The sequence below is a fragment of the Chelmon rostratus genome, chromosome 5, assembly GCF_017976325.1.
Source record: "Chelmon rostratus isolate fCheRos1 chromosome 5, fCheRos1.pri, whole genome shotgun sequence".
Classification (NCBI taxonomy): Eukaryota; Metazoa; Chordata; class Actinopteri; order Chaetodontiformes; family Chaetodontidae; genus Chelmon; species Chelmon rostratus.
The window spans coordinates 227,205-242,049 of record NC_055662.1 but is presented as its reverse complement, the minus strand read 5'-3'; the positions used below and the strand labels follow the sequence as shown (position 1 = coordinate 242,049).

Sequence of the window (14,845 nt, the reverse complement as noted above, 5' to 3'; positions counted from 1 at the left end):
ATTTAAACTGGGTTTTTCATTGAGGGAGCAGGAGTATGTATTGTTTTGACCTTTTGATGGCGTTTCATCACGGATTTATGTATACTTGCACCATGTACCGTAGTCATTAAGCTACATAGCATAATTCAACTCTCACAGATCAGTAAATATAGCATGTTTAGTGATTATAGTAGCATGAAGTAAATGGCGTTCCGTACTTGGACATCCACTGCCCAGCTGGGGCGCCACCTGGAAGTACTCATGCTGGGCGGGTTAACCGGAACAACAAGATGGCGGAGAATGAGGAGTTTCGGGTAGGGTAAAAGAAAAACATAGATTATAATTGACTTCTGTCAATATTACTCCACGTAGCGATAACTTGTAACGAATAAACACGTCGATATAGATACCCGGAGATGATGCTTTAAGACGATAGGGCACTGCCAGGAAAGAGTGTGCAATTTCAGATCACATCGTTTGCATTTCGGTAGTTAGCCTAAATGCTAACCGTTTATGATTAGCCAATCGCTAATGGTCCCTTGTTATGTCGTTGCAACCAGGTTAAACTATACTAAATTGTGTTTATGTGAACGTTGTAATTGTGTGTAGTTACGCCGTCATGGTCTGTGTTTGTAGTGAGCGAGGTGTTTGAAATTGTGAACCAATCCTATCGGTAGTGGCATCATACGGTGGGCGGTGGGCAACAAAAGAAAAATAACGAAGCAACTCTGCAATTTATCATGTATAAAACTTTTGATGGATTATTTGAAAACTTATTTAAATCAGTCTCGTAGCTTTGTGGTCACCCACTCAATATGAGGGAGGGTAATGTCTGTACATTAGAGATTGTCATGACAATTAATTGTTCTGTTATGGTTATTGGAAATGACTCATTTAAGCACTGGATCAGAAATTAATCCTTTGGTCCAAATATAAGCTAGTTTCATCTGAAACCTCAATTCAAAAACATCTTCCTTAAGCATACATAATTTTTACACACTAATAATCTCTAAACATAGCTTTCAATTTTCAGCTGAGACACATATCAACAATCCACCATGTCCACCTCTTCTGCCTAATAATGTGCAGTCTTGATGGTCCTATCAGAAACCAACCAGCTGCAGTGTCATCCCCCTTTTCTTGATCTGTAATTGAATTATGAGAAGCAGTTTTTATGTATTTACTTTAATGTCATAGTGTATGTCATGACTCTATTTATGGAGATGTAAACCTGGAAAAAGTCATTGCACAGTGTAACTTCTGATTGGGCTGTAGAGCATATTGAGGCACGCAGTTTGTTGTTTTCTAATGTGTTCAGATTGTGTAAAATTGTACTGAATGCCCTGGACTGAAGAAGCACACTCTGTTTCTTTGTTCATAAGCGTGAGCATGCAGGCAAAACATGAAAACAAGTAATACAGTGGTGCACCAGCAGAGAGTAGAACTTTAAGTTTTAGACCTGACCTGTTTAGAAAAAAACATCTTATTTAAATCATTGAGACATTAATAGTAAAATTCATTCATTAATTTTTAACTTTTAATTGAAGTTGTTTGCTTTAATCTGTATTTGTGGCAATCATGTTCTCAGTTGTACTAATGCTAAGTTATCCAGAAGCCTGTTTGAACTATTGTATTCAGCAAAGTGGGGAAAAAACAACAACAAAAAAAAAACCTTCAGACTTGTCCATCTTGAAATTAGTGGCTGCCTAATTTCCAAAATTGGGAAGTGCACAATTATGCTCCATGACAACTTGTGCTCAATGCAGGAGGCATAATAATGTGGAGTGCGTGCCCCGATGTCCTGAACACTGCATCAAGTATAAACAAAGCTTTACAGTGAAACACAGGCATTCGTTAATTACGTCCTTGGGAGCACATTGACCACACAGCAAACGTATCAGAGCAATAAAGGGTGTTTTGTGATTGGTAATTAAAATCATGTTATCAGATTAAGAAGTTGTGTCCATGAATTAACAAAACACAAAGTTAAATAATGGTTAACATTTTAACATATGTGTTACCGACTTAAAAAACAACACTCCATTGTTTAACAAGCAAACAGGCTAAATATGAAGTATATCTCAATTAAAAAAACCCCATTTAGATTCAATTTTGGTCTGACAAAATAGTGGTGTATAATGTATAATTAACTGAGCAGCCCTAATCATTGCATCCAGTCATCCTTTTCCTTCAATTGACACAGAGCAGTTTATAAAATGTAAATATTAGGAGCAAAACAAGCAAATTATTATAAGATAAGAGAAAACTTTATTGATCCCACATCAGGGAAATTAAGTTGTTACAGACAGCAAGAATAAAAGAGATTTAGGAAAAGAAAAAAAAAACAAAATAGACAATTAAAAAGGATACAGAATAAAATCAACTTTATATATTTACATTATATACAAGAATTTAACAGTACTATATACTTCAGTGTCTCAAAGGAAAATGGAAAAATTCTGAATTGCACATAAGTCAGATATGGATAATATATTTACAGTGTTTTTTGCACTATTACACAATAGAAAAATATGACATAGTAAAGTTTGTAAAATATGTAATATTGCACAAGCTATTTACCCAGATGTCATAGACAAATACAAAACATAAATAATAGTAGTGCAAAACAATGGTTTGTGATGTTGTGATGGGAAACAACATCAACACAGTGCTACATTAAATGATGCCGGAGTTAAAAAAGTCTGACAACTATTGGAATGAAGGACCTGCAAAACAATCAAATTATTATTCCAAAATGATGGCTCGAAAGCCTGGAAACAGGAAAGCGTTTTTTTCATATTTCCAAGGGATACAAGGTTTCTGTAGGGCGCACATGCAATGTAACTGACCCTTTTACTTTAATAATCTGTTGTTGGTTTGACGTTGATGTTTTCTCGAGTAGTTGCTTCTTATCTGATCTTCATTTTACCAAGTCTGTCAGTGCTCAGCTGTTGTTTGTGGTTAGAGTGGTGCACAGCTCGTGCTTCATGTCCTGGTGTACCTGTTTGTTCCTGTCAGCAGGATTCAGTCCTGTAATGCAGACTTCAGCCTGTTGACTGGTGAAACAGCCGCGTGGTACTACACCAAAACCAGCATGAATCTCCAGCAGCCAGCCACTCTCATCCCCCCCGTCCACCCTGATGTGCAGATGAAGCCACTGCCTTTCTATGATGTGCTGGACATCCTAATCAAGCCCTCAAGTCTGGGTCTGTGGTGTTTTCTTTTCTCTTTTGGTTTAAAGGACAACACTTAGTCTGAGCCTTATTAACTCCAGGTCATGCCATCATACTACTGCAACTGTGATATCTGAGGTTTAGTAACAAAACATCATGTTCGTCAACACAATACTTAACTGAATGTGAAAAATAGGTTTTTCTTGCAAATTCTTTGTTCATATAAAAGTAAAAGGAAAATAAGGCATAATACCATGTTAATGTCGTATTGGAGTGACGAGTTTCTGATGGAGCTATTAAATTTCAAGTCATAATTGCACCTAGAATTTTTTTTAAAAAGCTCCGATATATGTGACTTGGAACTTGGTAATGTGGAAGTGCCACATTTTGAAAACAAAACAAATATGGTTGTCTCTCATCAGCCAAAGACTGTTGTTCAATGCAATTAAAGCCAAATTGAATGTACATTGGGTTACATTGTCAGTGCACAACATTTTCTCCATATGGCTAATTCTCTAATAACATGGGAATTTTTCCTATTTCTACCATCCGTCTCATATGATGTGACGATAGCATTGGTAAACAAGACTCAGCATTTGACCAAGCATTCAATGCCAGCTGTCAGTAGTTGACAATTTGTAATTTTGGTATTGTAGTTTCATAGTTAGGCCTAATTGACTGTGCAGTTTTTTTCAAGTTTTTAACACAACTAACCTTTTTAATGGTGGAATCAAGAAAAAGGAAAACTAGACTTCAGACACAACTTAATCCTTGGTGGAAGTGAGTCTTTTAGGCAATCACAACACAGAAAAATGGAAGACATTAAAATATGAACCAAATATGGCACTACCCATTGCCATTAGGGATAAAATAAAGCCAAAAGTGTCAGTACATTGTAATCAGAATTTATGAGTTAATGGTGTGAAATGTATTGCGACAGAAATGAATGCAGATTTAGAATCTGTAAAATATGCCACAATGTGAACTGTAAGGTCATATGTGTATGTGTGCCATCATTTATGTTTTCAGGAGCAAGTACTGCACAGAGGTTCCATCAAGAAAAATATTTTATCTTTGCCTTGACACCACAGCAAGTTCGAGAAGTATGCATATCCAGGTGGGTTTGTTAATAGCTCAGTTATTCCACAGTTACTGAGAAAAACATGCCTGTGTCTGTGAATTGATAATTCATAAGTGTGTGTGTGTGTGTGTGTGTGTGTGTGTGTGTGTGTGTGTGTGTGTGTGTGTGTGTGTGTGTGTAGAGAAAATAAATACATTATATCTTGTTTGTTTACAGGGACTTTCTACCAGGTGGCAGAAGAGACTATATGGTTCAAATTCAGCTGAGGTGAAGTGTTCAGAGTTTTTTCTTTCCTGATAATAACAAATCTTGAAATTCTTAGCAACTTCTGAAATCTGAAAGCAACAAGATATTGAACTGACAGAAATCACATCTTCATTTAGTTGTATTAAGCAGTCAAAATGGTTCAAAGCAAAACTCTTTGAAGGTCGAATTAAATTAATGTTTTCTTGATTACTCCAAACCCTCCCACATGAATGTGTCAGCATGTCTTGCCATCACAGGGGAAACACTTATTCAGACCGTAGCACTGCAATAACATCCACCAACAGTTTTGCTGAACATAATTTGAACTTTTTTCACTTAAGCGTAATATATACTTCTTTTTGTATAACTGAGTCTTCTTTTGTTATGTGTTTAATATACTGTATATTTAGGCTCTTAAATGTTTCTTCATGCTGTCCAGGTTTTGCTTGTCAGAGACAAGTTGCCCTCAAGAAGATAATTACCCAAACAGTCTTTGTATAAAGGTCAATGGGAAACTTTTTCCTTTGCCAGTAAGTGCTTGTTGATCTCTAGAACATTTCCAGTGAAAAGACAATTCAACTTAAATATTCTACTGTAAAGATGTTAACGAAGCATTTTATCCCTGTAGGGTTATGCACCACCGCCAAAAAACGGTGTGGAGCAGAAGAGACCAGGAAGACCTCTGAACATTACCTCCCTTGTCCGTCTCTCCTCTGCTGTACCCAATCAGATTTCAGTGACATGGGCACCTGAAATTGGAAAAGTGAGAACACAACGTTATTGGAAGTCTTTTCAGCTTTTTGTGTTTCATCTTCTTTTCCGTGTGCTCGAGTTGGACATGTTTGGGGACAGTAACAATGACTTCTCTTTTAAGGTTATTTGATCATATTGTCTTTCAGACCTATTCTATGTCTGTGTACTTGGTGAGGCAGCTGACATCACCACTGCTCCTGCAGAGGCTGAGGATGAAGGGCATCAGAAACCCAGACCACTCCAGAGCACTAAGTAAAAATACAGTAAACCAACTCTTCAGTGTTGGCTAATAGAAGTTATACAGCAACAGTTTTACTGTGATGTAGTCACACTTGACTGGAAGGCTTTGTAAATCCCCAGAAATTACCTGACCTGAAAACCACATATCAGTGTGTTTAGATGCACACAAGTGCATCTAAACAAACAACTAGGTTACTCAGAAAAAAACATAAGGTTATACAGGTAATTAAACAATGTGCATACATGCAGTGTATTCATATGGTTACTGAAAATCTGTGTATACATGCAGGTCAGTGATTCGAACCTGGATAACTTTTTTACACAAGGAATCTAGCTGACATTAGCCAAGTCACATAATAGCAGAAAGCTGAGTGTAACCTGGCTGTAAGTGCATGACAATGAACTGCATGACTCTGTGATCTAGGGCTGTCAACAAATATTCTAAATTTTAATTTAAATTCGAACCGTAAAATAATCCAGACATTGGATTGTGAAAATTAATATTTCAGTGTGGGGAAAAAAAGCACCACTGCAGCTGCAGCTGACAGGAATCGCAAAACCAGAGTTTCTGTAGTGTAGTAATTACTGTTTTTTTATTTTTTTTATTTTACCGGGACATTCTGTTAAAGTCTCTCCTGTCATAATGTCTGGTGAAAATATTTGCTGAGTTTGATATGAAAATATTCCTGCTCTGCACGCAGTTTTTCCACGCTGCTTCTGTGATGTCCGCCCTGTCTCTTGCTCCTCTCCCGATTCGGTAAATTAGCAGTTTATTTCAACCAGTACAGAGTTAGAGATGATTGTTAGTGTAAGAAACAGTGAAAGATGAACCAAGGCTTTGTTGAGTTTTATTTTGTTTATAGCGATGAAGTGTGTTTCACGGTGATAAAATTATGAATATAATTGAAATTACTGTCAATGGAGTCTAGTGGCTTTTGCGAGGGCAATATTGTAGCTGTTTCTGGTTAAACAGAATGGATCTTTTCTAAAAAGGTCTATCGCTGTAGGATCTTTTATATAATGTTGTCAGAGAATTAAAAGTAACAATTTGAGCCTGTCAGTGGCAAAACAATTTTTTTTAGACATACACTCTTGTTTGATGTTTCAAAAACTGTCTCTATTTGTCACTTGGACACAAAATCATGGATAAATAGAGTCTATGATCACATAATAAGTGAAAGAAATTCCTCCCATTTGTCAGGATTTTGAAATCTTCCAGGACGTGTGGATAGGCACAACTGGAAACTGCACACTTTCATTGATTGAAAATGAAATGTAGGTCAAGCTGAAATGAGTGAATATTTCACCAACACGGTATAGGACATTATTGTATTTAATTATTTTATAATGTTTAGGTATGTAGATTTGTAGAAATGTTTATGTTGAAACAACATGCAAGTAATATGTCTCCAGTTGTACAGATATTCCCTTTTTTGGATATAATGTGAAAAAATAGATATTTGAATGGTTCAATTCTATCTGTTTTTAGAAGGAATATTCAAACGTCATTTTTGGTCAATTTTGACAGCCCTACTGTGATCAGAAACTGCGATCAGAAAGCATGGTTATCAGGTACTAGGATTTATCAGTTATTTGCTACCCTTGGGAGAGTAAATGTGCACTACCCAAGCCTGAAATTAAAGAAGTACACCCAGTTTTAGTGTAAACGGGTCCAAGACAATGTATCAACATTTACCATTTGTTGAAAGCCAGTGTGGAGTGTCAATGTCTTTGATCTGGCTTGGGGTCCAAGAACTGGAAAACTGTTTTTTTTTTTTTTTGCTGTGTTTGGTTTTGGCATATTTTATATGTTTTAAATTTGTCTCTTATCTTCTCTGTACTCTTCCTCTCTCCTCTATGTTCCAGTTAAAGAGAAACTGACAGCAGATCCGGACAGTGAGATTGCTACAACAAGTCTTCGAGTCTCACTTATGTGCCCGGTAAATTAAGCATCTTAATATAATGTTTGTGTCATTACACAACAACTGTCAAGTTATTCTCACTCCATAAATTGTATTTTGTCGAGAAAAAAGAAAATCCCCCTCAAAAGATAAGATAATTGGTATAATGTATTGTGTCCATGGACCAGATCTGGGTAGGGTATCAACATGCATCACTTTCTGCCACAGTTTCTCTTTTGAAACTACCACTGGGGGTTGGCATAGTTTGAAAAATTCAAATGCATAGCATACCATTATTATATATTATTATGGTTATGTAAATGTAGCCACAGATAAATTTTCATTACATTTGTCGTTGCCATTATTGAAACACAACTTCACAGTTTTGTTCTGGAAATGTGTAAGAACCAAAAAATCCTGCAAGCTGTTTGTACTCACTTTTTAATGGTGCCTTGGTCCTTAGACCTTCATTTGGTGACATTTTACCTGACTAAGGACTGAGGAAATGTTGTGAATAAAGTGAGTACAAGTAATTGACAGTGTCAACCCTCTTCCACTGCCACTATACCATGCCCCAGCAGGTTATGTTGATTCTTTGCTGACATATGCCACTGCTGTCCAACAACACATACACTTGTTACATGAAATACATAAATTAAAATGGCATTTTAATATCATGCCAATGGTGTATAGCTAGTGATCATGGCCATACTTTCATTAATTTATTTTGATTGACCTCAGTATGCTTTCTATTCCAGCTGGGTAAGATGCGACTGACAGTGCCGTGCCGGGCAATGACCTGTTCTCACCTGCAGTGTTTCGATGCTGCCCTCTATCTACAGATGAATGAGAAGAAACCCACCTGGATCTGTCCTGTGTGTGATAAGAAGGCTGCATACGAGAGTCTCATTATTGATGGGTTAGTGAAACTAATTTAACCAGTTCACACAACTGGTTAAATGACCTGTTGTTGCTGAGGCTCATTCAGATTTTGGTAGATTTTCCAGTGAGTCAGGCATCATATGCCCCTGTCCTTCATCCTAACATTTAAGTATGCATCTTCTCAATATAGTAATTGAAACTCAACAAATTTTTGCTCTATGTGTTTCAACTAGAGAGTGGATCCAAAGCACTGATATCTCTGCTGATTCAGATGTATTTTAATGGACCAGTATCTACTAAAATAAAGTAAAGCTGATCAAAATCCAATAATTTCTTAACTGAACTCTATTGTGTTTAGTCCCCCTCCAATGTTAAGCAATGCTCCCCTTTGTGTAAGCCGGGCTTTATATATTTATTTATTTATTATTATTATTAAAAGACAAGACATTATTCTAAGACAAAAAGACAGAACACTTACAAAAAACACTGACAAAACAACATAAGGAAAACAAGAACAGTCAGAACAGTGATTACATACAGGCCAGTTAATTGAATTTCACAGGGAATTACAGAACAGGTTGACATTAGCTATCGTGTTTACAGGTGTGTGTGTGTGTGTGGTTGTGCGATCTGGCTGTTTTTTGTCTGCTTGTTTGTTTTTTCGCCTGATTCGCTCAGTTTCTGGTCACCCCCACACCCTTATAAGATAAGATTTTATTAGTCTCACAATGGAGAAATCTTCTGTTACAGAAGCTCTTTAGAACACACAAGGGGGGTGTGCAAACAGTATTGGAAGGTGCTAATAAGAACAGTGCAATCATGCAAATAGGCAGCAATAAAATGAATTTAAGAGATTAAAAAATAAGGTATCCTATGTACAATGAATTCAAGAAAAAAATAGAAAAAAGTGTTATGCCTTGCAATAATAATAATATTACTATGGCAAAGAGTATAAAAATACCTTCTAGTGCAAGAGGAGGAGATTATAGATGGGACCTTATGGGCGGCTGCTTACCCCTGGGGCTTGATCCCTTATAAATCTACTCCAAGACCTGAAGGAGGGGGGTAGTTTGTTAGGGATTATCAGTGAATTACAAAAGTGAATGGAGTCAACAGTAATGGAGTGAGCGAATTTCAAAGTGAGGAAATGAGGGATATGTTGACTAAGCCTTCCTTCCCCATGAACTGTCTTGATTCTGCAAGCATTTCACTACATATGAGAGTGAAAATTAAAGTTAATGAATAACTTAATTGGTTTCACCAGGGATTAAAACTGTTCTGACACCCGGCACTCAACTTTGGAACCTAACAAGCCTCATGGGTTTCTCAGCTTCTGATCTATTAAGCTGCCAGTTAGTGTTAAGTTATTGTGTATTGATGATTTGAGTGTTCTATTCTTTGTTCAGTTTATTCTTGGAGATCTTGAACGACTGTTCAGATGTGGATGAAATCAAGTTCCAGGAGGATGGAACATGGTGTCCCATGAGACCAAAGAAAGAAGCCGTCAAGGTCCCCTCGCAGTCAATTCCAAAAATTGAGAGTAAGTAGATCATCGTAATACCAGGGCAAGGTTTGAGTTGATCCTACTAACCAGCTAATTAACTTATTCTTCTGTGTCATAGAGCTCTATTGTTGTCCAAGAACTATTAAAAACACATTAATGTGCCACACTGTTGCACTGGGTGACATGTTCCTTTATTACCATGAACACACACATAAACTGTCCTGCTGCCCCAAATAATCACTAGAGCAGTAGTCTATTAATCTGCTATTGAAAGTAGTCCCCAACAAATGCACTATTCACTCCTGTTTGAGTAATGTTTGTTTAAAACTAAATTGGCCAGCAATTTTCTGAAATCACTGAGCCTTTTTTGGAAATTAAACCATATACTTTGTGAGTTGTTTTACAAGATGTAAGTTTTAGGTAAGGACCAATGGACTGGGGATGACAGCCACAGACAGAGTAGGGAAGTCAGTCGTAAGGGGCAGCACATTGTTGCTTGGTCTTCTCATTTCAGACAAATAAATGAACCTTTTCTTTTAGCCTCAGCTCCTTTGCGCCAGTCTTCAGTGGTCCCCCATTCTACTGAGCCCAGCTCCAACAAGAAGGCTGATGTGATTGATCTGACTCTAGAAAGCTCCTCTGATGATGATGAAGAGGCCACAGACCCGCCACTGAAGAAACGCTGTGTTTACATTTCCAAGAATGAGGACATGCATGCAAAGGGGTGAGTAAGCCTCTCTGTGTTGTATTTTGAACCATAGACCTGTGTATACAATCTTCCCAACTAAAGAAAAAAACTGCATCAATTTGTAATCTCATCTTAATTTATTAGTGACAGTGGTCTACAATATCCACAATACATGTAGGTATTTTTTACTGTTGAACACACTGGACACCATAATGTATTAGACATGTGCTGTTTTCTGAAAGGATAAGATCTGGAGCACAAAATTATATTAAAAGCTTTTTAGTGTGATGCAGCAACTTTTCCAGTTGAATGTTTTCTCACAGAGTGTTGACCTACCAGCCTACTGTGCGCGTGCCAAATGTCCAGGCCCTGGACCCGTCATATCTGACCTCTACACTTGCTGACTATGCAGTCCCCTTCCACCCATCCACCCTGGCCACCATCCCCACAGACATGCAGAGTGAGTCAGTTGATTAGAATGAATGAAAGCACTATCACCATCACTATGTGGTACTGTTAATAATCTGTTGTTTCTGTCTCTTACCTGTAGGTCTGGATTTGTTTTCCTTAATTCAAGCAGATCCTCAGGTATGTCTGTTACCGCTTAACACTGTTAGAAGCTGCACTACGCGTGATTTCTAGCTCATCTTATCAGTCTAAATCAGGAATTTTAGACTGAACACAGAATATTCTCCAATTGCGACTTACTTAGATATGTTTTTACCCCTCTTGGACTTTTTTCCACATATTGCAGTGTCACAACGTAGAATTACAATTGAATTTGTTTGGTTCTTTACCAATTGATGAATACAACATGTATATTGTTTTGAAGTTGCAAAATACTTTTTCTCGTGGCACAATAATTAAGACAAAAAAGCAGATATCTGTTGGATGTACAGGTGCACCCCCACAATGAATACTTAGTTGAACCACCTTTCGCTGGATAGACGCCATTAGACGGATACCAGCTGTGAACGGCAATTTTCAATTATCTCCACAGATCAGTCAGATTGCAGTCTGGGCTTTGACTGGACATGAACATCTGTCCTCTCTTTGGTATCTTATATAAAAAGCAGAGCAGCTAGGTTTCCTAGATGACTGCATACCTTCAAAATGTCAAAATCAAATTTTAACAACTGAAAGGACTTGGCCTGAAAATGAAAGCCAGTTTTGTTTTTTTGTTTTTAAAAAGACTATTGCCTTTTAAATCACAAGTAGGTTGACACCTTCAATTTAGGAAGGATGCGGGGAACAAACAAAAAGAAATACATCTTAAATACTGTAGGTTCATTGTGGTGTGAGTCATTTGACAGCCCATGGGGCTTGCAGAGGTAGATATAGAGTGGGACAGCTCTGTTTCTTCTTCTGATTGAAAATGTATTGAATATTATTATTTTCTGATTATTTTTTAAATAATATTATATGTACAATGAGATAAATTTACTGAGATCTGTACTGAATCTGTGTTATTTGAAGCATAATATATGGATGTCTTGTATAGGAAGAGGTGTTATATCCCTCCAATTTACCATTACGGGTAATTAAAGAAAATATTTGTCTGAAAACATTTCTTCTTCAGGTTTGGAATTTGTGTGGACTGTACATTACCACATTGCTGTCCTTTGCCAGTCACAAGCCTATTTAAGTGATGTACTGTTCTACTTGTGGTGGTTTTTAGAGATGGCAAGACAAATTTTATACTCGTGCTACAGTTTTGTGGCCTGAGCTGCAAAACTTTCAACCTCTATACCAACAGTGCCATGTGCAAGCAAAGTTTACAAGGATACAGCCCTGCCATTTTGCTTGTATATTAATAGCAAGATACACCAGTTCACACATAAGCCCTACTTCGTTCTTGTGGGACTGAGGCAGTGAAATGTATTTGACAAAAACTAGCTGATAATATTCGAAAGTGAAGATTGTAGCAACTGAGGTGGTGGATGTTGCAGTGTCACAATAATTGACATACATTGGATAGGAGAAGCTGTATTGTAGCAATTCATATATTCTAAAAGGTTTTACATTTCTAGTCGACATAAATGATGTTGATCCTGATCAGTTTGTTTTTCCTGCTCAGCATTACCGGCCACAGATGTTCCTGGACAACCTGACAACCATGCAAAGTGCAGCTGCAGCCAGCACCAGCTCAGCCTTGGTATCCTCCTCAAGCAGCCATTATGACACCAGCACCCACGCTGCCAGCTCCATCCATGAGACCCGGGTCATCACAGGAGGAGGGGGGGTTGCTGGAGGAGGGACTGACAGTGCCATATCAGATATCATTTCACTAGACTGAGCCACATCTCACTGGACCTTTTCAGGCCTGTTTTCTGTGGCCTTTTTAGTCCACATTACATGTACATGGCATGTTGAGTTTTACACAGAAGCACCCAAAATGGTACACACGAGCACTTTGGCCTGAATATTTCCACAATGTTAAAAGCTGTGTTCAGGCATGCTTCGTTTTCCCTTGCATTTTTCAATTGCAAATGGGTTTGTCATCTCATCTGCTGTGATTGGAAATTGTTTGATGGCCAAGGACAGCGTTGTGTGTCTGTGCCATTTCTCTAGAAGTTCCCTTGACTTTGGCATTTGGGAAATATTCTCCTTTGATTTAGCCTTGGTTTAGCCCAATATTCCCTGGTGTTTTGGTCCTGGTTTAGTCCAATATTCCTTGGTGTTTTGGTCCTGGTTTAGTCCAATATTCCCTGGTGGCCCTATTTTGTTCTGCCACCTTCTAAAGAAAATATCTGTTTTTCTCTGGCTTGCTAGATGTTTCACTCTTTTCACCAAACAGCAAGCCTGTTCTGGCTTGGTTGACCTGAATTATGTGCCTAATTAGCATTGGACAAAGTCAGGATGAATGGTAGAAGAGCTGGGAATCACTGCTATCAGCCAGACATTTCATACAACATCCATGCAAGTGAATGAATGGTTGAAGGTAGGAAGCCCCTAGGTGTAAAAGTCTTGTGGACTGATGACTGTAGTGGTGTCTGACCTCCTCACACACCATGGACATGGCTGTTTTTACTGTATCTGTACTGGCTTTTTAAAGCCCTGTTTTGCCTTTTGATTCACAGTAATGGAAACATGGAAGGCAGCTCAGTAATATAAAGGGTTTCATTAGTTCTAACAGCTATCAATAATTTCATGAGGTTTGTTACAGGGCAGCTTTCATGTCATACCAACATAAAATGTTCTTTTATAATTTAGAGCAATAATAATTTAACTTGTGTTAGGTTTAATAAAGTTGTAAATGTCGTTCAGATAGTAAAAGATTCCAGCTGGTCTGTACAACTCTGCTACTCTGCCTCCTATATGGAACCTCTTTCGTTGTGTATCGTGAATTTGTTGTTTGATATAATTTACATGATTTGGTTTTGTTTGAGAAAAACACAGTCCAAAATGTTGGCTGAAATGCTCATTTTCTTGCTTTCAGCAACTGAGATGTTCAGATGGGTATCAGTCTCATGTACCTGTGTTAAGCACAGATCTGGAGTCAGGACCTAGTTAAACTAGCTTTGCATAAAGCCTGGAATCAAGGGGAAAAAGCAAGCCTGGCTCTGTCCAAAGCTTCATAAATCTATTGACACCTATAACATTTTGTACCCTCATTTGTTTGCTCCTAACACGAACAGATGTGTAAGAAACACAGTTTGTGGTTGTGGAAGGAAATGCGTGCTGGCATTTAAACATTTAAATATCCATTGTGTAATTCTTCTAAACTCTGACCTCTCTGCTATTTTTGATTTTTTTTTGTGTGTTGATGATGCTCTGTGTTGGTATAGGATAGATGGACATGACATCCAGTGTCATGTCTCAGTGTTAACACCTACACAAATGGCCACTTTCTTACAGTTGACAGCACGCAGTAACATAAAGAACAGGGCAGCTGGTATATCAAACCCACATTATCTGGATTGCTTGCCATGTATGTGGACTCCCAGCCACCAGGAGCTCAATCTCAGGGACCTACACTCTACTTTTATGGGCTTAATGTAGTGAGCAAATTAAACTAGTGACACATACACTCTCAGCATATGTAACTGAAATACAGATGGTGATGTAAAAGTTAGGCTAGTGTATAACATTTGTAGATAAAAAAAAAAAATCAAACATGTTATTAACAGTTTCAAGTTAACATGTATGTTGCGATAAGGACCAAGTAATCCAAATTGCAAAAAACATCTGTCTGAGACTTCAGTCTTCACACAATTTAATTTGTGCATTGAAAAGTGACATTTTGAAAGTTCAATTAAAAAACTGTATTTTTAGATTCCACATCCCTTTTACTCTGGATAATTCACGGACCGGGGATAGTTTTTATTGGAAGTACTATGAAACTGTCAGAAAAAAATGTTACTTACCTCCATTTACCTTCATTGTATTGGGGTAGAG

The 14,845-nt window shown here is 37.6% G+C and overlaps 1 protein-coding gene across 1 annotated transcript; it reads left to right on the top strand.

Annotated features, from left to right (window-relative positions):
• The first annotated feature begins 256 nt into the window (after positions 1-256).
• pias2 (protein inhibitor of activated STAT, 2) lies at positions 257-14,580 on the top strand. The gene is made up of 14 exons (XM_041936269.1): positions 257-293; positions 3,001-3,185; positions 4,182-4,269; positions 4,450-4,500; positions 4,919-5,009; positions 5,108-5,242; positions 5,379-5,484; positions 7,339-7,412; positions 8,132-8,292; positions 9,662-9,795; positions 10,300-10,483; positions 10,771-10,907; positions 10,998-11,035; positions 12,525-14,580. The coding sequence occupies exons 1-14, from the start codon at positions 280-282 to the stop codon at positions 12,741-12,743; spliced, it is 1,617 nt and encodes a 538-aa protein (XP_041792203.1). The 5' UTR covers positions 257-279; the 3' UTR covers positions 12,744-14,580.
• Positions 14,581-14,845: the final 265 nt, after the last annotated feature.